General features: G+C 34.3%; 2 protein-coding genes across 9 annotated transcripts; one reads left to right on the forward strand and one right to left on the reverse strand.

Annotated features, from left to right (window-relative positions):
* Positions 1-227: 227 nt before the first annotated feature.
* Positions 228-13,133, forward strand: LOC137392203 (very-long-chain 3-oxoacyl-CoA reductase-like). Of its 2 annotated transcripts, XM_068078850.1 has the most exons (5): positions 228-653; positions 1,055-1,319; positions 2,787-3,004; positions 5,795-5,978; positions 12,881-13,133. In XM_068078850.1, exons 1-5 carry the CDS (start codon positions 446-448, stop codon positions 13,131-13,133), a joined length of 1,128 nt encoding a protein of 375 aa, XP_067934951.1. In that variant the 5' UTR covers positions 228-445. The 2 variants fall into 2 exon arrangements, with proteins under 2 accessions (XP_067934951.1, XP_067934952.1); XM_068078851.1 differs by lacking the exons at positions 5,795-5,978; positions 12,881-13,133 and adding an exon at positions 4,590-5,046 and having other exon boundaries at positions 364-653.
* On the reverse strand, positions 6,102-16,992 carry LOC137392205 (inosine triphosphate pyrophosphatase-like). Of its 7 annotated transcripts, none has more exons than XM_068078857.1 (5): positions 16,876-16,992; positions 11,712-11,805; positions 9,631-9,823; positions 6,482-6,746; positions 6,102-6,245 (listed from the first exon to the last, which is right to left on the reverse strand). In XM_068078857.1, the coding sequence occupies exons 2-5, from the start codon at positions 11,793-11,795 to the stop codon at positions 6,209-6,211; spliced, it is 579 nt and encodes a 192-aa protein (XP_067934958.1). In that variant the 5' UTR covers positions 11,796-11,805; positions 16,876-16,992; the 3' UTR covers positions 6,102-6,208. The 7 variants fall into 7 exon arrangements, with proteins under 7 accessions (XP_067934958.1, XP_067934959.1, XP_067934953.1 ...); XM_068078858.1 differs by having other exon boundaries at positions 16,893-16,951; XM_068078852.1 differs by having other exon boundaries at positions 16,880-16,915.
* Between the last annotated feature and the right edge of the window lie 5,121 nt (positions 16,993-22,113).

Below are 22,113 nucleotides of genomic sequence, written 5' to 3' on the forward strand. Positions count from 1 at the left end.
GTTATCCTTTCTTGACCAATTTTACGCCCGTCAGTTATTTACTGTAGTGGCAGCTATTTCAACGCTTATTTCAAGAGTTATGTGCACACCAAAAGTTTATAATTTGTAGGACATCAGAGCCAAAATCGAATAAAAATTATTTACGAGTCGCATTCACCAAAAAATATGGAAACATTTTGACGGCCTAATGATTTAGTTTATAAGAGTACAAAGGCGTTAGTTAAATTATTTAGACGCAATCCCGTTAAGTCATTAGTTAAGTTTGTAGGCGGAGACGTTAGGTATAGGGACACGTATTTAGCGTGACAAAGCTGATATGATAATGTATGTAATCTCGTATGTAATTTGTTAAACCGCCCCTTCACGAACCCACTTTCCCGGTATTGCATTTAGGTTAGGCGTAATCGGGTCGCGTCACCGGGTTGTTTGCTACATCTTTGTCAACATGGATGCTGCAGCAAACTTTTACAACACATATTCTAGTACATTTGCATTACTAGGTGTTGGATTATGTGGCTGGCAACTCATAAAATTGATTTGTTATATATTGAAAGCTGTTAGATCATTTCTTTTGGCCCCATTGCTAAATTTAGGTCTTCAACCAAAGAAGCTTGGTTCATGGGCAGTAGTTACTGGTGCTACCGATGGCATAGGTGGGTTATATATTCAACTTATTTGTGTAGCATTTTTAATATACTATTATTAAAACTTAGTGAACTGAATCGAAAACAATAAATACTCTGTTAGGTTATTGTTGTTAAATAATTCGTAACGTAAAACAAAATTGTAGCAAGAAATAGTGTACTTCTTGATTGTAAATCTTCTTGCATCAAACGTTACAGCGTAAGTTCAATCGGAACTTTTCTATAATTAGCTGCCATTTTTTCTTGAAATTGGTTTGTCGGGCAGTTATTCAGCTGATACCGAATAATAAAATATATTGAGACATGTGATCTAGTCTATTCCATCATCATAGGTTAGCCAGCATGACTGAGCTTTAACTTTTTTGTCACAACTAGTCATGATCGTGTATGATTTTCTATTTTCATTACAGGGAAGGCCTATGCGATAGCTTTGGCAAAAAAGGGAGCCAATATTGTACTCATCAGTAGAACGGCAAGCAAACTAGATGCTGTTGCTGAGGAAATTTCAGCTGTTGCCAATGTTCAGACGAAATGTATCACTGCTGATTTTTCTGGAGGTGTTGATATTTATGGTTCTATTTATAAGGATTTAGAAGGCTTAGACATAGGAATCCTTATAAATAATGTTGGCATGTCATATGAGTATCCAGAATATCTACATCAAGTTCCTAACAGGTGAGAATAGGTCATATAGTTGTGGCTGCGAATATTCTGAACATGTTGTCGTACGAAGAAAATCACTGATGTGGTTGTATACTTTTATTTTAGTGCTACATGTTCCATTGACAATTTACAATGACTGACAATCTTTGCTCTTGTCAAATGTCACTTATCTTGAGCTGTTACTAATTAGTATAATATGATTACATATATGAGTAAGAATTTTTATTATGAGACACTGATTTTACTCAATTTTGGATATAATTTTGTAGTATTAACTTTGTGTATAATTATCGACATAGTCGATATATACATTGAGATGTTTATTTTTCAATATATGCACCAAAATTTCATCAACAGATTAAGGCAATATTTATAATTTTGCTATAATATGCCAAGTTTTAGAATGAATCAACATTTACTTGATTTATTGATTGGTGGCAACACTAAAAATATATTTTTGTGCGAACTCGAGCAGTTACAAATACTTGAGAGGGTGTAAATATATCCTTGGCTTACATTAAACCATTAAATATGTTACTGGTTACTGTCACATTACACATGTTACTGGTTGCTTTGGAAGTTAAAAATCCAAAGTTAGCATTGCGATAATGCCAATTTGAATATTTATTCATAGAATCATAGCTTTTTCACTTTTTCGCCATTACCATTTAGCTTTAACTATTTTGACTGTTTCAGTAGCAAATAAAATTTCAATTAGTAATTAAAGATGAATACACAAACAAGCGTTTATAAATTATTCTGGATTTGTCTTCTGTATAATTTTATTCTTGCTAAACATATTGATGACCTATTTAAAATTTAATGTAATGTGCTAGGTCCTCGCGTCGCAACATCTACTCTATAGGCACAATATAGTAGTAAACAGAACAGAGCTTGTGTGTTGCACTCACCTGCTGGTTTAGGAGTTGTCTTTTCCTATTGCCAGTTCCATCTTAGCCGGTATAAATGCCTGTTCAAACTATGATAGATGCCTTGAAATCAGTCTGTGATCTTAAATAAAAATACTTTTCTTTGGTGTTGACCAGCAATCAACAGCAAATCAGAGTTATGGCATGCCGCCACATTCATTTCATTCACATTCATTTTGGGGCCTTGCTGAGTGATGTGATTTAAAAAATTTGTTTTTCGCCTTTTATGCAGCCTATTCAGCGAAAATAATCATCAATCCTATTGATCACAACCAAATGTTTTCAACCAAAAATATTTGCCATGTCTTGTAACAAAATTTCTGACCCATATGGATAACACGCATATCCCCGTCGTATTCTTGAAGGCATCACCTTTTGAATTTGTCTTGTTACTAGTGGTATTATTAGACAGCTAAAAAATCACCCAGTTCAGTTTGGGTCATAAGGTATTATATGTGACATTGTATAGCTTTGGCAGCTAAATATATTCTAGCAAGAAACAGTTGCAGCTTTTTATTTGTTTATGTCTCATCTATTTTGGATGTTTTAGGGATGAAACATTCGATCGAATGCTTCATATTAACATCTTTTCTGTGACCTTCATGACAACAATGATCCTTCCACAAATGGTAGCAAAGCGAAAAGGAGCCATCGTGAATATTGGCTCTGCTAGCTGCTTCGGTTTCCCTTTGCTCACTGTGTATGCCGCAAGTAAAGCTTATGTCGATTCATTTTCCAAGAACCTGGCTGTGGAGTACGCTGACAAAGGTACGTTTCTCTGCCTCATCAAGTTATTACTATAGTACATGCATAATTTTGATGATTTTAATTAACTCTTTAGCTGACGAAATCTTGCACTTTTCGAAGCACTAGTATTTTGGTTCTTATGGCTAATGAGGCATGGTTTTGTTTTTAAACTTCGTGTTGTACCATTTTAACATACTCATTAATCATATGAAGATATAATTTCATGGAAGTCAAAGAGCACACTAACAGTCGGATTGGATAACACATTTTACTTGTACAGTCTATTTATAAACCTGATTTAACACAAAGGTGTTGCGTTGCCTTTATTAGCCATTTCAAAGCATGATGATCAATTTTGATGTCCAAAAATAACTGTAATAATATTTAAATCACTTTTGGTAAAAACAGGCATTCACTCTATACAAAGACAACATTCGAGCAGTTTTTTGCCTAAAAATTGTTTTTTAGTCAAAACCAAATGCGCCGGAACCTCTACATATGTAAGTGATTCGCTCCGGAAGCTGTTTTGTATGTGGAATATTTTGTCAGTGGAAACTTTGTTACCATATAAATGCCCTAATCCGTTCCAAGCCTTTACAAAAGTCAGATATAACATTTGTATAACTTATAAATAGAAGTAATGGTTGTAACGTGTACTTGTCGGAATTATATTACTACATAATAAATAGAAAGCATACGCGTCGAAAAAAACCGAGTAACACCGAATAAAAACCATGAACGATTTGTTTACCTTTGACGTTGGCTGTCTAGACGAAGCTAAGCAAATACCATGAGAAGCTGGAGTATGGCGGTCAGAAGGGGTGGGTGTTGTATTGTTGTCTTGGTTTTGCTCAATAAATTTTATTACAAAAATAAGTAAAAAATTTATTTACATTGTCACGAACCGAAAAAAAGTTATACAGAAACGACGGGAATTACTTGAAATAAAAGTTGTCCTATTCTGTAGGTGATAACTCCAAATTATACAATACAACTAAACGCTTGTCGTTTCCTGATTTTTAAGAGCATATGAAGTTGAGTTGTAATTTGTACTTATGAGAAGCAAACAGGCCAAGTAAAGGCATGAAACTAACAAACGGGCCTTCATATCTAGCAATATGAAGGGCCGTTTGTTTGTTTCATGCGTTTACTAACAAAAGGTCCTTCATATCTAGCAATATATTTTGTAAATCGAAGCAAAATTTGTACTTGTAATTTGTACTTATAATTTTGTATGTAGTCTTTTGTAAGTAGAGGTTCCATAGTAGTCAACATAGAAATTAAAGCTTCATTTTTCTCATTAATAAAAGAATTACGATCAGTAAAAGGGTGGTGGAAGAGTCAAGTTGAGATACAAAAATTAGAACACCAATAAACAGTCAATTCTAAAGATATTTTGTTAGAAATATTGTCCATTCTCGAGGAGTTTTTTTGTACCAAAAGTCAATGATGGTTTTAGACATGTTACGCTGCAGCATTTTCTCAACCTACATAATGGAACAAACATGGATTAAACAGTGCATGATCGTGACAGGGAATAATACTGTTGGTAGATGTCTTGGCTACCACATGCATAGAAAGTCAACATATTTTCTCCTTGTTGCAGGCATCACTGTTCAATCCATCTATCCTTTCCTCGTTTCTACAAAGATGTCTAGAACAAAACCAAATTTCACTGCACCACCTGCCCAAAAATTTGCCGATTCAGCCTTATCGACGCTTGGCCTTGAACCCGCTACAACTGGATATTTTGCACACTGGCTGCTTGGCTCCATATACCACGAGCTCTTGCCATTCGGAATGATGATGAAGCTCTCATACTCTATGTGTCAAGGCGTCCGTGCGAAGGCTCTTAAGAAAATAGCAGCAAAAAAGAAATAGATTACCTTTTTATCGGTTCAATCGGAATCAACAGTTTGCTTTGATTGATTTGTAAATTTTGTCATGAACTTGATTAACTTCTATTGCCATGATATTTTCATGTTTCAAAGACCATTCGTACTACACTATTCCTTTCTCTATCTTAATCTACAAATATAATAAAGGCAATCATTCCCTCCTCATATATCAACTCGTAAATATCTCAACTCATATCATACCATTTCATAAACTATACACTCTATATCAAACATTTACATCGCATTTAATCCAATGTTCTACCTGATAATTCTAAATGCGATCTATCTATCAAGGAGTAATCGTCTTTGATTTCAACTTTTTGATATAAACTTCCTAGAAGCCATACACAAGTACAAATCATTCAATCCTAAAACATCCACGCTTAGGCACATTACTTTTGGGTGTACATTTAATTATCATTTTCTTGCTGTATGCCGGGATTTGTCTATGGAGTGTTACTGAACACACCGATATTTCTGCAGCATCAGTGCAACTTCATGTTGTAGGCCTATCTTAAAAGTAGTGTTTGTGAGTTCAATAAATTCTTGTTGGAATCTGTACATAATAAATGCAAAAAATGTATACAACGCACTCACATATTTAGTAAAAAGTTCACCTAATCGGCCGAATATGAAATGAAAGGTTCAAAAATAATTTCATTTATAAATTTACCTTATCAAACAACAATGTATGTGTGATGAATGCTAATAAGAATTATTTATGCAAGACTAAGATGATATACCGTATATAATACTAGCAGACATTTATGCAGGGTCTAATCATAACTTAATGGTCCTGTACTTGATGGTTGTCAAATAACAAGGTCTATAGTCTATACTAGTATTTCTGTGACAATGAGTTTGTCGAGCTCAAAAATATTGTCCAAGCCGTGTAATTAGTTGTTGGTTTTAGGTGTTTTAATACAGTCGGTAATGCCAGGGCACGTCGCCACCAAGATGACTGGCATGAAACCTAATCTCTTTGCACCTTCAGCCGAGGATTATGCGCAATCAGCTCTTACCACCATTGACATCGAGCCCGTAACTTTTGGTTATTGGTCCCACTGGCTTCTGATGAGCATTTACCTTGTGTTAAGGTATTTGAGTCCACAACTCTTCAACCGAGTGCTACTCTCCTTTGCACAGCATAGAAAAGATGTGAAAACACGGATGAAGATAAAAAAACGTTCATGACTGCTAATAGCTGTTAATAGCTGTAGCAAACCCAAATGGAAAATTTGATGTAATGATTGCCTTAGGCCATTCCTGATTTCACTGTTTTTAGTGTATCAAGTAGACATGCTAGAGTTATGCTCACTTGCGTGTGCTATTGAACAACCCCTTCGTCTTGATTCTTGATAAATCTGTAATTTATGAAAGAAATGCTACTTGATTGGTTGCTGTAAGCCAGTGCCTCACTAAATGTGATTATCTCTCAGTACAGCTCAAAACGATCAAATCACTGCCCATCCTTGCTATATAATATTACCAACACTAGTTAATCAATGGAAGTAATTTTATTAAAATATGATTGTTGCAAAAAATACATCACAGTCCAGTTCTATATCATTACCAATGCTTTTAAGAATTTTCTACAAACCTTTTTTTTAATTCTAACAGAGCCAATCCTCGGTGGGATATTTTATTTTTAATAGATTTATCCATTTCTGCAAAAGTCAGATCAAAACCATCTGGCTGAAAGCATGGATCCCAGCCAAAAGTTGTCGAGCCTCGCGGAGCCACAATCTTCCCAGGGCACTTGCCACAATATAGCTCCACCTCTGCGTCCGGCCCAGTAGTAAAGCCAAATGTGCACATGGCATAGGCTGTTTTATCCTCGAATCCATGCAGCATTTTGAATAGACCTGTAACATTCATGCTAACCTTGAGATAATTCAAAGATTGTTCACTTGAGCAGGCAGTCAATGGTTGAAAGATTCACTTTAATTGATTGCATGCTATCAAACAAATTCATTGGTCAGCCACTTCATTCAGAACACACAAAGTTACAAATAATGCCTGTTTAAAGTTATTATGATCATTGCATTGCAGTTTATGTGACTTATTTCCATATCTTACTAAAATTTTTGGTTCTGGGATATAGAATGGATTAGCTCTATGTTATATTTATGAATTATATATTCATCAACGATGCAGCGGGCAAACATTTCTGAGCCATTTAATAGCGTAGCTAAAAGCATGAGATATATCAGTAAATCAACTTCATTCAAATGATCTCCTCACAAAAATCTGTTCATACTACTATACAAAACATCTAAAAACAAAATGTATTACATACAAACTTAACTCATTTCCAGATTTGATTGTATCTCAGAGCCATTGTAAGTTGAAAAAAAATCCATAAGAATAAATTGTAATTCATTTAATTTGTTCCAAAGCCCGCAAACCTATAATAACTCCTTAATAAATACTGCAATATAAATGTTAAACTATGTATTAAATTAACAAAATAGTAGTCAATTAAAAGAGATTTTTTATGGCTACTGTGTTTAACAGACACCCAAATAGAAGTGCAGACTAGGTAATGCATAGGCTAGGAGGTTGAAGTGGTTATAGCGATAAGTAATTCAAAATAGAATAGACAAATTTTTAAGCTAAACTTAACGTTTTGTTTTTTAACTTTTATCTAACTTTTCACATTTCCTTGCAAAACTAATGATTAAAAAACTTCAGGTTTCAGCTGTCGGGTCATATGAAAGAATTTTACATCATATATTGAAAAATTCTTATACTAAAGCAGGGGTTCCCAACCAGAGAGGAATTCCCCCTAGGGGGGAATTTTGAATATACAAGGGGGAACAGAGAAGTGTCTAAAATTGATCAAATCTAAAATTGGTTTTAGCACAAGTTGCCATCGTATAAATATTTCAAAATTTTCATGACACACATTTACTTACAAGCAAAACAATGTATCAGTTTATGTACGTCAAAGGGAGGATATTTTCAACTAACAAGCCTATATCAATGTTGTAGATTTAGAGAAAACCATGAAGAGCGGTACAGTCATACCTTGACATACGAGTGTTCCAACATAAGAAAATTTTGAGATACAAGGAAAATTCTGAGCAAATTTTGCCTTGAGATACGAGCATACAAGACAGTTTTAGATACGGCTGCTGGGTGGCCGAGTATGAAAGAGGTCAATTACAAGCAAGAGCATCTGCTCAGTCTTTCTCGTCGAATCAGTTTGAAGTTGTAAAACGACTGGCTAGAAGCGAAAGTGAGTCAAAAACGAGGGAATAAGAGCATGAAACCAAACCAAAAGATGAAAAGTAAAGACTAAAAAGCTAAAGATAAAAACCAAGTTAGAATTAAGTTCAGTGAAACGTAAGATTAAAACTTATTTTCAAGTGTGTGTATAGTAAGTTAAACCATAACTGTCACGTACAACTTTTATCGTATTTACTAGGTAAATCAGACACGCTGATTCCGATTTTGTACTCAAAATAAAGATTAGTCCACTAACTTTCGGGAGTTATGAAGGCTTTTTTACAGCGTTTTATCATCAGTCTCGAAAACAACACGATCGGCACAACAACCTCCGCCCATAAATACGTGATGTAATCTAGCTTTTTAGGAACAGGAATCACGTAGGGATGTTTAGACCAATTTAGAATAATAGAAATGGGTGTTTTAAAATCCATTAATATCTAAATTCAGCCTTAAAAATAATCTCAGTCTTTTCTGAAAGGTGGATAAGCTTTTAACATTGCATATTTAAAAAAGCGCAATAACAAGGCTAGCTTGTGATAAAACCGCGCTTTTTGAGCTCATTTTTCTCGACGTTCAGCCTATTTAAACATCATGTAACAAGCTACGAGCAATTCTAAATAGTTTATATACCTTTCATAAAAAACTGATATTCTTTTACAGGCTGTATTTAGATAATAATGGGTTTTAAGACACCCATCTCTATTATTTTAAATCGGACTAAACATTCCTAACTTCCATTTTTGAAAAAGCTAGGTTTCGTCACATATTTAGGGGCGTAGCTTGTAATGCCGATTGTGTTGTTTTCGAAACGGATATTGAAACGCTTTAGAAAGCCTAAATGACTTTGAAGGTTAGTTGACCAATCTTTATTTTGAGTACAGAATCAGAATCAGCGTGGCTGATTTACCTAGAAACTACGATAAAAGTTGTACGTGACAGTTATGGTTCATTTAATCTAAGTCAATGTTATTTCACATGTAAGTAATGTCACAAAAGTTTATCACATCAAATGCGTTGCCATGAAGTCTCTCTCACGTCGCCGTTAGCCACGACCATCTGTCTTGAACAACTCTATATAGTACCGTACATAATCATGTTACATTTCAGTGATCATATCCACTAGATAAGTATTGGTTACATTGTGGGCGTGGCTGGCGAATTAGAACAACTAGAAACACATTTTTTCTAATGTAATATCCAGTTTTTAGGGTTTTTTCAAGAGAATGGAGAGGATTAATTTGTATTTAGTTAATTTATATATGAAAAGTTTATTTGAGATACGAGAGAATTGACCTACGAGCTCGGTCCCATAACCCATTAAGCTCATCTGTCACAGTATGATTGTAGTAGGGCTATAGGTGATATATTGCATGATGAAGAGAGATATAGATGATGAAACGTGAGTGAAACTGTGGACCTGTTTTTAAATCAGAATGAACCACTAACGTGGAACAGCTATAACTTGAGCCAATTGCTGGCAGAAACAAACAGTTCTTGTTACTGTGAATTACTAACCATCTGGACCAATCTTGTCGAGAAACCATTTTATATATGGCCCTGGCATTCCTCCTAGAGCATTGAAACAGAGACATGTGTCTTCTATGAGCACCGAACCTTTAACTGCTCTTGCCGCTTCCTTACACTTTTGCTTTGTGATTTCATCTGGCTCTCCCTGGTACTCTGGCAAATCAAGCTTCTTGTTATCCCACTGGAAAACAGGTTTGTTTAACAAAAACCAGGAAGTAAAAAAGCTTGTCTCAACTAAACAAAAAATGATATCTAAATCTATGTGGTCGCTTGAATCTTGTTTACAGATTCTATATTCATGCATAACTCTTACTTTACTCATAATTGGACAGTCTACACAGCCACTGTTCACAAGGTCGTATCAAAAATACTATTTGGAAACAATTTAGTTTTTTTTTTTGTCAAAAAGACTAATCCTACCAATGACATCTCTGTTGATCCTGCAGTAAAACTAAAATTTATTGTTATCTTCTAAATTTATACCACAATTATTAATTTATCTAATCATACAATGACGAGTTGAACAATAAAAAGTGACCTATTATTTACAATGATTCAGGATTTTTTTGAATGGTATTCTATTATATATGACCATTAATTTTCATAGACTATGTTTTTTCACAAATGTAATTCCTAACCAATGATGGTATTGAATATAACACTGTCTTTTTAAAAGAGAGATTTCCTTATTCACATGGGATTTGCTTTTCATGAGCATACCGTAAATCTATAATTGAACGCCACCTTTATTTAAACGCCATGTTTATCTGACCACCGCCATAAAAAAAGAGGTGAAAAATAGAGAGCCATCCTTTAATTGAAGGCCACCTCCATTTGACCCCCACTTTGGGATTCTTTGATCTTAACAAGTCGATAATAGCAAGTGATCAGTAAAAAAGTGTCCACTAAATCGTACAAATAATGACTTGGTTACATCAATAACAATTGATTATTTCGTTGTTTCTGTTTGTATCGAAGTCCGTTTTTCAACTTCAAAGCTTTTCGATTTTTACATGAAAATTTTAAAAGCGACACCATAGAAATAATTAGTAACTGTATCAGGCTAATAGTAGTTCCTTGTTCAACACAGCCTTGATACTTCAACATGTGAAAAAACGGTGTTCATTTACGATGGTATATGAACGACTAGTTTTAGGCTAAGTTAGCACCAATCGAGCTGAAGGTTTAGTTTCCAGGTGAAACAATAGTTTCAATGCTAATATTGACTAGTTCATCTGTGCAGAAGAAAAGTTGAGGTCAGAAGACATTGTGGAAGGTATTGAACAGCCAAAATATGTTCGTTGCATGGAATGCAACAATCAGAATGCAACTGGCTGAGCAAATGATGCAAATATTTTGTTTCAAAATTTTTAATTTTTGTTTTTGCATGTATGGTTCATTGATGTCACTTGTTCTTGAATATATATACGCATAATAATGCGTATAAAATAATAGGCTAATTATACAGCTACTCAATAATCAGAAATGCTTTGTATTAAGCCTACAAAGGTCGCTCCATTCCCACAACTTTTCTCTTTGATAGGTACTTACAGCGTGTTATGATTTATATGGTAGGCTTATATGCGAATTCTTATAAATTCCCTGATTTCAGGGTTATTTTTTCTAGGGTCAGCTAATATGAGAGATAGACTTATATGCGGGAATATACAGTATATAATTATTATTATTACCATGTAGTCCTATCATAAGTTTCATTACACATTTGCTTCGAGTAAAATAAAAACAGTTATAACATAATTTTTCGGCTATCTTTTTTAAATACTTCCTCTACCTAGGGAATGCCGCGTACCTGTGCTAGATGATAATAAATAAAACAAATGATTTATTAATAATTGGGACATACTCTGATCGTATGTTATTAGCAATGTCTTTGCTACAAAAAGTTTTCATTACATTTACGGCATTTTAGAGATAAAATTATTTAATGACGCTTTATCAATTTTTTCAGCCTTAATTCCATCAATTTGAAATGGTGCCTTTCCCTCCAAAACCACAAATCGCCATAGTGTAAATCCCTTTATACAGATGCAATACCAATATGTACTTACACTTATGGAAGTCCCCAATATGCTGATTACTTCTTCAAGTTTATGTTTGTTTCCAGTTACAAATGTGATTGCCTTCTGCGCCATTTCTTGAAATCTGTTAAAACGTGCTATATATAAGACATCGCCAACTCAAGAGATAGATTGTCCTTATAAAACAAATCATTGTCTAGCCATGAATGTGACCCTCCAATACTGCAAGTGCATAAATAGAAACTAGGAACAACTTGTTCAATATTAGGTTAGGGCTGGCACGAAAAAACCAAATGATTCAGATCATTAACTTGAACTACGATTTTTTTAGGAAAATATCACAATTCTTTTGATTTTTTCATAATTTTGACAAAATCAGTTTCTTGACAAACAATCTTGTTTTAATGTGTAACAAATTTGTAACACTCATGCTATGACTTGGCAATTGTGATGGAGATAATTGGCCACATGTGTTGTACAATGTTACAGAGGGACCTTTGAAGTTAGGATCTATGAGTTTACTTAGTAAACCTCAAAGCAGGATTAATTGTGAGGTAGCAACTGTAACTGGAAGTTTTTCTCACAACATCAGTGACATTGTGACATTATGACATTAAAATCATAATGCAAGAAGTTCAAGTGTAAGCTTTGAAAAAGTGATTTCCAAAATAAGGAAACAGCTAGGTACTGAAAAGACCGGCAAGCTGGTATTTATATTTTACATGATCAACCGGATCGATCACACCAAGGAAGAATGTGCTTAAATATTTTAGAGTACCTTTTTATGTCTCTTGCTTTCATTCATACTTTGTGTGAAATTACTAGTGGCTCTACTACATTATCTTACATGTAGTTTATATATTATAATTTTACAAATTTACACGGCTGCTCAATGCAAGAAATATAAGAATTTGTCAAATTGAAGTATGCAAGTCACTAACTGAAAAGTGGGTTCACCAGAATTCTGATGTGCAATGCAATACACAGTCAACTTGCATGCGCAGAAATAAACGAAAAAATCAAATTGATTGAAAAAATCACAAAAATCAATTTCAATAAAAAAAATCGAATAATTTTCTTTTGCAAAAATAAACAAAAAGATTTAATTTATTTAAAAAATCATAAAAACTGATCTCAATTTTGAAAAAAAATCTGATTTTCTCGCAAACAAATCATGATCCTTTCCAACCCTGTTTTAGGCATCCTGGTCCAATCCGTTATACCAGGATTTATCTCCACAAAAATGTCAAGGATGAAACGAAATCTGTTTGTGCCATATCCAAGCGATTATGTACGATCTGCCATCGCTACAATCGGAGTAGAAGACAACACCTTTGGATATTGGTCACACTGGCTGATGATGACATTCTACTTGATTGCTTCAACTACACTACCTGGAAGGTTCCAACTTTGGCTGCGTTCTATCGGAGAAAACAGAATAAACGGTTATGAAACAAAGAAACGGAAGCAGTAATGCAGCCGCGTTCCATTCATGAACATGTATGCATATATGTATCACAACTGTGCCAGAGCAACTTCGAACGTGGACTTTGAATGAGCAAATCTATTATCAGTTTTATAATATGACATGCGGACATACATTTGATGTTTTAGATGAACAACAGATGTTGGAACATTTCATTGTGCTAATGTATGACATTTATACATCTAAAAATTGCTGGTGACAACGTGAAGTAAACTGCATCATTCATACATTTTTTAATATTTCTCATTCACTAATAGGCCTACTACAATGGATGAATAGACTTATTATTATTAGACTTGGTGGAAGTTTAGGAGCAAAATTGTCTTTGTTTTAAATCTCTTTAAACACCTTTGAGTGATTGCCTTATTGTCCACTATTTCGAACGTAAAACAAAGCTGTCATGCCGTAGATTATTGTTTTTTTATTACATGCATATGCCCAATAAAGGCTTTTGTCAAGAGTTTGTTTAACTTTCCATTATCAACAGTATGAACATAATGCAGTTGTATGAATTGCACAAATCTAAAATAAAAATATAATAACTGGCAATTGAATATGACCACAGCAAAAATATGAACAAAAAAGTAAAGTGCAAAACTCAAATTGAAAAAATTATTAACACTAGGATAACTTTGTGGTTACCAAAGTAATTATAAAATAACATTAAAAGTTGAATAGGTTTCGCAAGAAATTAATATTAAAAATTTTTATAACACCGATCTTTGCCTTAACCGGACGAAAACTTCCAGGCAGTATGGAGTAGGTTAATGACAAAGTATGGCAAGCTATTAATGTCATAATTTTTAGTAAATAATTTTTAGTAAATTATGACATTACTATGAATTCTTAGTTTATTTTGGTGTGTTGGGTGCTACAGACGGCGCCTAAATTCATTGCATAACAAAAAGGTTCAGGTGCTTTGAAATTTATCTAAACTGGGCTAATTCGATCTCGCCACAATCAGATCCAGACGATTTGCTTTCAATATCATGTTCATAGCTTTCCAGGGATGAAGTTTTAGATGTTTGTTCATCAATGAAAGTGCGTAAGTTTCAATAGTGTGTGAGTATTTGAAAGTTTGAGTATACATTGAACGTTAAAAAAATTAAACTTTCAATTTATTATTCTTGTTTTAAAAACTTAAGTGTTTTGGAAGGATGTTCTTTTTTGAGAACTTTCCAAACTGAAATAATAACAACCAGCTGTACTGAGAATCAGAAGAAGATTCTAAAGTCAATAAAAGCTTTGGTATAGTAAAGTGTGCATTATTGCTGAGGGGGCTTAAAATTTCATGCACTGTACAAGGCTTACCACATTTTATGACAAAAATAAATGGGTGCTTCATGTCTTCATCAATGTATACGGCATGTATAGGATAACTGCAAGTCTATGGATATGTGCTTATTGTGAAACCAAATCCATTATAAATATTTTTATTATTTTATCTTGCATACTCTTCAAGGGTTTGCGTAGGGAATCTAAAACTTCCATAATAATTTTATTTATTTAATTATACATTATATGTACATGCATGTCGTCCTTGTTTCACATGTATATTCAGTTAACTTCTAATCATGTCATATTAAGAGTTATAATACAATACTATGCGTAAATTAGCACTTTTTTTAGATCTCTGAACAGACACTCAGATTTTTGTTATAGAGGTGCCTTGATCAGGTCAACAATTCTAATAAGCAATGATGGTACTATAAAAAATGCTTGGCTGTGGCAACAAAATGTCATTGACAAAAAAATCTGGAGCCTAATATAGCACACTAAGGAGTAGATATTTTCAGTTTTCAAGTCAATGTCGATTATTAGGCGCTAGCTATTGTGGCTGAACTCCATCGTACTTTCGGTTCGGTCTATTATGGCAACATTTGAGTGAACACAGGGAAAATTCTTCATCCTTAAACATACAGAGTATTTATAGCATTCTTGACATGAACTTTAATAACATTAAAAGGCTATGTTAGATATTTTTTAAATGCAATACAAGCTAACTTTTACTAGAAGACGAATCATGCAGTATATTTAAACAGCCAACGTTTGAGCTTCAGTTCAAAATATTCCACAAAGGACCCTTTGAGGTAAAAATTATAGCAGAACTCACTTTATTCGAAATATCTACTGAATCTCGGTATCCAGTTCTGGTACAATATGAGGCCAGAAAGAGTTTTCAAGCTAATCAGTTTTAATAAAAGGTAGTAGTGGCCAATACTAGTAGAGAACGCAAGGCTTAGTCTCCTCTGGCAAACTACATGTACTATTTCTCAACCAACTCCAACAGCTATGTCAATATCACCACCCAAAATTTTACTAAAAACATGACAAAGTTTAACTCGTCTTTCTTCCAAAGATTCAAAAGAATATGTTTATTTTAGATCAGTAAAAGTAACTCTACCTTTTTGTTTATAGGGGAATCTTTGTGCAACATTTTGAGTTCGCTCTAGTGAAACAATATCCTTTCTTAGGTAAGTGTCCTAAAGTATGCAGCCATAATCAAGACCAGGTTTACCCAGTGAAGTATAAGCAATTATTCTTGTCCTTTGGTTTGCATCTCTGAGAACTCTCCTAAGCATGCCAATTAATTGCTTTCCCTTGGATTCAAATTCACAAATATGTTTATTAAATTTCAGATCCTTTTATAACTTTACCCCAAGATAATGATTAAAAGTCACAGTTTGAAGACGTTAATCACATGTTATGGATTTGCTAAACGCCGCTATTTCTAGTAGCCACCCTAAATGCAGCTATTTCTAATAGCCACCGCATCAAGCTATCATGGGATTAGCGTAGTAATATGCAAGCCAGCTTTCATAGAAAGCCAACGGAACACTGTACATAAGGATATGTAAAGCAGTGTAGAACAGAATGGGTAAGAATAAGTAACGATGGAAGATACGCTAATGAGACAGAAGAACAAAGAGTACAGAGCACCAGATACGGTCTACAAGCGACGAGACTATATATGGACATTTGTGGATTACTATATATGGACACTTGTGGATTATTTGAACATTAATTCATCTCTGTGCAGCTTTAGCTTGCGTAATGAAGAGCCATACTCATCATTCACCAGTCATCTTGCTTGCAACAATTATAGTTGCGCATAAGAGCTAATACTCACTCAGTATAAGTATAAATCTTGTTGCAGCATGGTGGCTTTATTTTGTGTAGACTACATTAGAGCATCATCAACAAAAATTATACACTGAGAATTAATGCTATCTGGTGGGTCAATGACAAAAAGTAAAAACAAAAACGGACCAAGAATTACGCCCTGCGGAACTCCAGAGCTGACGCAACATCTGAGGTCAAATCCCCAAATCTCAACTACCTGTGTTCTATCTGCCAAAAAAATGTTGTTCAACTTATTATTGCTAAATAATAAATTGACCAGAAACAACGTTTATTAGATGAGTGTCTACAATTCTGGTTATAGACTAGCCTTTTGTAACCGGAGACGAACAGCTGCACATGAAATACTTACACGTACATAAGAGAATCGAATTCGTAACCTTCCCCAAATTTATATTCTGTTTAGGGCATAAAATTTGGGAATCAAGCTAAAAACTGGTAGACGTTATAAAAATCTTCCAAACATTATTAGTCTTTACCCTCGTTAACACCGTATTTATGGTTGTAAATATGTATATTTCTTTTATTTGTGAGCATGTTATTAGGGTATACAATCATACGACAGACCTACGAGTTATACACACGTTGCTGTGGTGTTGCGCGGAAAGTGCACCCACGTGTAGACAAGACCATTTGCAAAAAATAGCGCCCTCGATTATGTTTTTGGCAACAAGACACCTAACCCAATTGTATGGCGCCTTACAGTGCCTCGCGTTGCGTGTTCGCAACTCGAGTTGATCAACTCGAGTTGTGAACGCGCAACACGACTTTTCAAAAGTAAGGTGCAATATAGTGGTATTACGGTAGAATAACCGTAGATCTGGTTATATTAACAATGGTATATCAATAGGCACCCGTTAGCTAATAGAAATTAAACTGTATGTACTGTAAAACTAGAGCTAATAGCGAATTATTAGAATTATACTGTGCCGAGTTTGCAACTCGAGTTGCACAACTCGAGTTGTGCAACTCGAGTTGTACAACTCGAGTTATATTTACAAACTCGAGTTGTACAACTCGAGTTGTACAACTCGAGTTGCAAACTCGGCACAGTATAATTCTAATAATTCGCTATTAGCTTTAGTTTTACAGTACATACATATAGTCTGGTGGCCACAGGGCATTTTTGTGTCGTTTTTTGCCAAGGTGGCACGACAATGGGGTATAACGAATCTTAGATTTAATGGATAGAATAAAACATCTCCTAACTTTTTTATTATACCTACCGGAATTATTCTTGTCAAGCAGTGATTATTTGCCATTAAAAGATGGGTAGAAATGCATAAATGAGATTTCCCTTGCGCCATGCGCAATTAGCCAAATCAGCCAATCAGCTAGGTAAACATAAATCTATGCATTTGTTTAATACGGGGCGTATTTGCATTCACCGATAACATTTGTGCCCTTAGTCTGTTTCCGCTGTTCCGTGTTAGAAACTGCCGTATGCGTCGGTTAGTAGTAGCGCAAATTTAGTATCTTCTATTTAAATTGATTACCACAGCTAGCTATTATCAGTTACATAATTCATTATAATCAGGTTTTACATGCTAAGAAGTCAACAAAGTTTTTATGAGATGTAGAGCACCATCTACAAACAGTCAGATCGCAGCTCGCAGTGTTAGTCGTATGTAAATGCCACACTGAATGCTTGAGGAAGATTGCTAGTGAGTCGAAATAACAAAGAGCTTCACAAGTTGCAAAGAATCTCAAACCCCTGAAAAAATAAGGTGAGATGATAGCAAACTCATTTACTTAATATTTATGAATAATCAAAGATTAAATGCATTGCTTTATTGAAAATCTTGCGTTTCCTTCACTGTGTACTGTAGTCAGTTGGATCAATGAGTGATAGGTGTTGATTATAATGAATCAAACTCTCAAGTCAAACTTCTCAGTCCAGATTTTACATATTGGTTACAAACTATTCAATAAACTAATCTCTGTCGTAGGTATTGTTGCTGTGTCTTCAGACACTCACTGTTTCATACACTCAATAGCTTAACTCAATTTGTTTAATTTTTAGGCTAAAACGGTAGCACTACATAACATTATAAGCTACTTATACTTACTTATACTAGAATACCTAGATTGGGTGTTTTTTTAATAAACCAGTAATACTGGACTATTTGTAATATAGAATGCCTCTGTTGATTTTTATTAAGACTTAGCTCGCCTATTTACAAAATTGGAGACTGTATTGCTCTTTGAAACGTCAAACCACTATCAACACAAAGTGTAGTACCTTTATGCAAATGTATGATTGTTATTTAACTGATGGTTTGGTTAGTTTTAAGTTACTATATTGTGTCATGCAGAACTTATCAGTACTGTATTATTGTGTTATTACACTATATTCTATTGTATTGTATTATAATAGCTGTATTATGTTGTATTGAACTGATTTGAATTGTGCTATAGGACTGATATGTTGCATTATGTTGTGTCATATTATATATATTAATACATATTTTGTTGTATTTTAATCAATTGTATTATATTGTATTGTTATAGCACTCACATATCAATTATTACCTTACAGAAGTATGCGATGTATGAGTTAACTAATTATTGTTGTGGTTAAAGCTAAAGGGGTACATCTATTACTTTTATGTAGGGCTATGCACATTGCGTACACGTTCAAATCAGTATTGTAGCTCTTCCTATTTTCAAGTTTTAAATTTATTGCTACATTCTTTGATAGATCGTTTTTCAGGTAGGTTATGATCGATAAATATCGCACCATAAATGTATGTCAGCTCTTATATGTCTATATGATCATTTTGTATTTTGAACTCATTGTCTGTAATGGATGCGATTCTTTACATTGTAGTCGGCCGCCAGGGACTTGATATGACAAACATTTCTCGCCATCACCTTAGCCACTGATCTGCCAGAAACCCTCTTCATACTCGTTACATTGATACCTGTACAACTACTGATTGACAGGCTATACTGTATACCTCATTGGGTACACTGGTTGTGACGCAGACTAACTAACAAATCTAATGTAAACTTAATCTTTTAAATGAAATTATTATTATTAAAATTATTTCTTTTTTATTTAACTGACATCAATATGCGAAATTTCTGGCTTAGCTTTAGATTTATTGTACTGGTAGCATGTTAAAACCATGCAGTATTTTGAAACCATGTATGGCTGAAATGTTGAATGTAACCAGTATGATGGAATGTGTGGTGCAGTATGTTCGATGACAACCAACTTTCTGGATGATTAATTAATATCATGTCTTTGTATGGGTATCTTAGTACTTATGATGACTAGTATGAAGACTTATGAAGACTAGTATGATTATTATATAGCATGTTTACCAAAGTACATAGTCTGTTTATCATGATACATCAAAAACTGTTAATTGTTTCTAGAAAGCATATTGCAAAGTATTTAATAAAACTATTACATAATTATAATCTTAAAGCTCATCATCACCGTCTAATTGATTACCATCCTCAATCTCGTCAGTCATTTCATTACTGCACTCTACACAGCCGCATAGACTTGCAAACTCTTTTTTTTGTTTGAGCAACTGGTCCATTGGACAAGCTGCCTAGGAATAGCTCTTTGCTCATCAGGAAAGCATTGCCCAGAAATCTCATCATCATCTTTACTCCAGACATGGTTTGTGGGATCTGGGGGCACCATTAATGGTTGAATTTTCCACTGCTGTATTGCTGCTTAGTAATTGACCCTGATTAAATGCCGACGGAGAGAGCCCTCTTGGTGGAAGTTTTTTTTTCATAAGATGTCCTTGATGAGAACAACCTGTATCTGGCGTCGGCTTCACTTGTAGAATCAGACTTGCCATAAAGATGCAGTGTTGAACGTGTTAGTGCGTTGAACAACTTTTTATCTAATATAATGTAGTAGTTGATTATATTGAATTATGTAATCCATGACAGTTAGCTATTAAATTGGTATAATTAGTAAATTAAAGTTTTCGTTACTCCAAACGCCGGCGGTCGCTCGATGAGACAGGAAACTGACAACAAACTTAATTGATATCGGGGTAATTTAATACCCCCCTACTACAACATGAGGTAAATGTTGGTCTACGGCTCTGATTAGCTGGTCCGACTGACTGCGCACGGCGTAAGAAAAAATTTATTTTTGTATAACTACTCACCATTTAATGGCAAATTACTCTTAGCTTATCAACTAAAATAGCGGTAGAAAACTAAATTAGTAATGAATAAATTAGAAACATGTTAAAAGTGTCAAGTTACCATAGACCCCATCTTCTGCCACCTGTTGACACGATAATGCCCTGTGGCCACCAGACTAATAGTTTAATTTCTATTAGCTAACGGGTGCCTATTGATATACCATTGTTAATATAACCAGATCTACGGTTATTCTACCGTAATACCAATATATTGCACCTTACTTTTGAAAAGTCGTGTTGCGCGTTCACAACTCGAGTTGTGCAACTCGAGTTGATCAACTCGAGTTGCGAACACGCAACGCGAGGCACTGTAAGGCGCCATACAATTGGCCTCATGTCTTACTTAGTCCGATAACAGGTCAGACAACAATTCCGAACAAAAAGGCGAAACCCTTTAAAAAACCGACCTCTAAGCTAAAAGGTGGCGAGTAATGACCAATGCTGGATGAAAAGGATTTTACGGCCTAGGATTTAGCCTGTCTTGAAAAGCTGTTGTTTTTGCGTAGTTGTCCCCCCGTCGAGCGGCGAGCAACACACGTTGTTGTGTTGCTCGCCCGCTCGACGGGGGACAATTCCGCAAAAACAACAGTTTGTCAAGAAAGGCTAAAGTTGGCTATTTTGGCTAGTAAGTTGAAATGGGGTTGAAATACTTGGCATTTTTCATCGAAATACACGTAGTAGATCTTGATTAATTTAGGCTTAACAAATGGCTCCTATCATTTGTTTTAAAGCTATTAAATGCTAAAATTTTGCATAAATGTATTGGAGGATTGTTTCAATTTGATGGAACTTTGTATTCAGTTGTTTTTTGACCATGAAACCAAATTGATTTCTACTGAAAAATAATATTAAGCATCCATTTGATTACATCATATTTCATGTACCCAACTCACAAAAAGTGTACGATATTTAGGACTGATCAGTGGGCATTATGTAGTTCATTAAATAGCTGATATTGAAACAATCATGTTTCCATAATACCTTATTTGGTTCCTTGCTGCTGCCAGAGGATTATACTCATTACTTATACTCATTAGGCATTTTTCTGAAGGAAGACATTAGCAGTAAAGCATTAAACTCTCATAGGCTTGGCTTATATTGCTCACCACACATAATACTTTAATATAGTATTTTAAGAATCGCAGACAGTCTCAGTCAGTTATTATTTTAGCGTCTTTTTTAATTTACACCCAATGCCGATGGCTACAGGTTTTCTATGAATACTAAATATATGTATGTGCTAATATGGAGAACATGCATTTTTTTGCAGTTTTAAAGAGTAAATTTCACACTCGAAACTCTCAATCACTTTTTAGAACAGCGAAATAAAATGTTAGTATTATGCATTAATGGTACAAAGGAGGAGAAACAAAAAGATGCTATACACCAATAAAAATGATCGAACTGTTCTCTGAAAAAAACAAAGTGGAAAGAAAAAATTGAATGGTTAGTTCTTGGGTTGCTTAGATCGAATTTAATTTTTATAAAATTTTAGAGGTTGGTTGAACTAAAGAAGTGAGAGCCCATTCATTTCTATTTGATGTACTATAACTGAAAACATTAAAAATTATTCGCTTTTTCTAATAATCAAGATAATCTAGGCTGCATAAATAAATGTAGGAAC

The sequence above is a fragment of the Watersipora subatra genome, chromosome 3 (assembly GCF_963576615.1).
Source record: "Watersipora subatra chromosome 3, tzWatSuba1.1, whole genome shotgun sequence".
Taxonomy (NCBI): domain Eukaryota; kingdom Metazoa; phylum Bryozoa; class Gymnolaemata; order Cheilostomatida; family Watersiporidae; genus Watersipora; species Watersipora subatra.

Excerpts from the sequence above, each read along its gene's own strand:
- LOC137392205 (XM_068078853.1), bottom strand. The coding sequence starts at position 13,048 with ATGTCATCATCAGCCAGTGTGACCAATATCCAAAG. Across the intron at positions 11,806-13,013 it reads AGTGTGACCAATATCCAAAG|ATTTCAAGAAATGGCGCAGA; the intron begins GTGTTGTCTTCT and ends ACGTTTTAACAG. Across the intron at positions 9,824-11,711 it reads TATTGGGGACTTCCATAAGT|TGGGATAACAAGAAGCTTGA; the intron begins GTAAGTACATAT and ends CCTGTTTTCCAG.
- LOC137392203 (XM_068078850.1), top strand. The coding sequence starts at position 446 with ATGGATGCTGCAGCAAACTTTTACAACACATATTCTAGTACATTTGCA. Across the intron at positions 1,320-2,786 it reads CTACATCAAGTTCCTAACAG|GGATGAAACATTCGATCGAA; the intron begins GTGAGAATAGGT and ends TGGATGTTTTAG. Across the intron at positions 3,005-5,794 it reads TGTGGAGTACGCTGACAAAG|GTGTTTTAATACAGTCGGTA; the intron begins GTACGTTTCTCT and ends TGTTGGTTTTAG.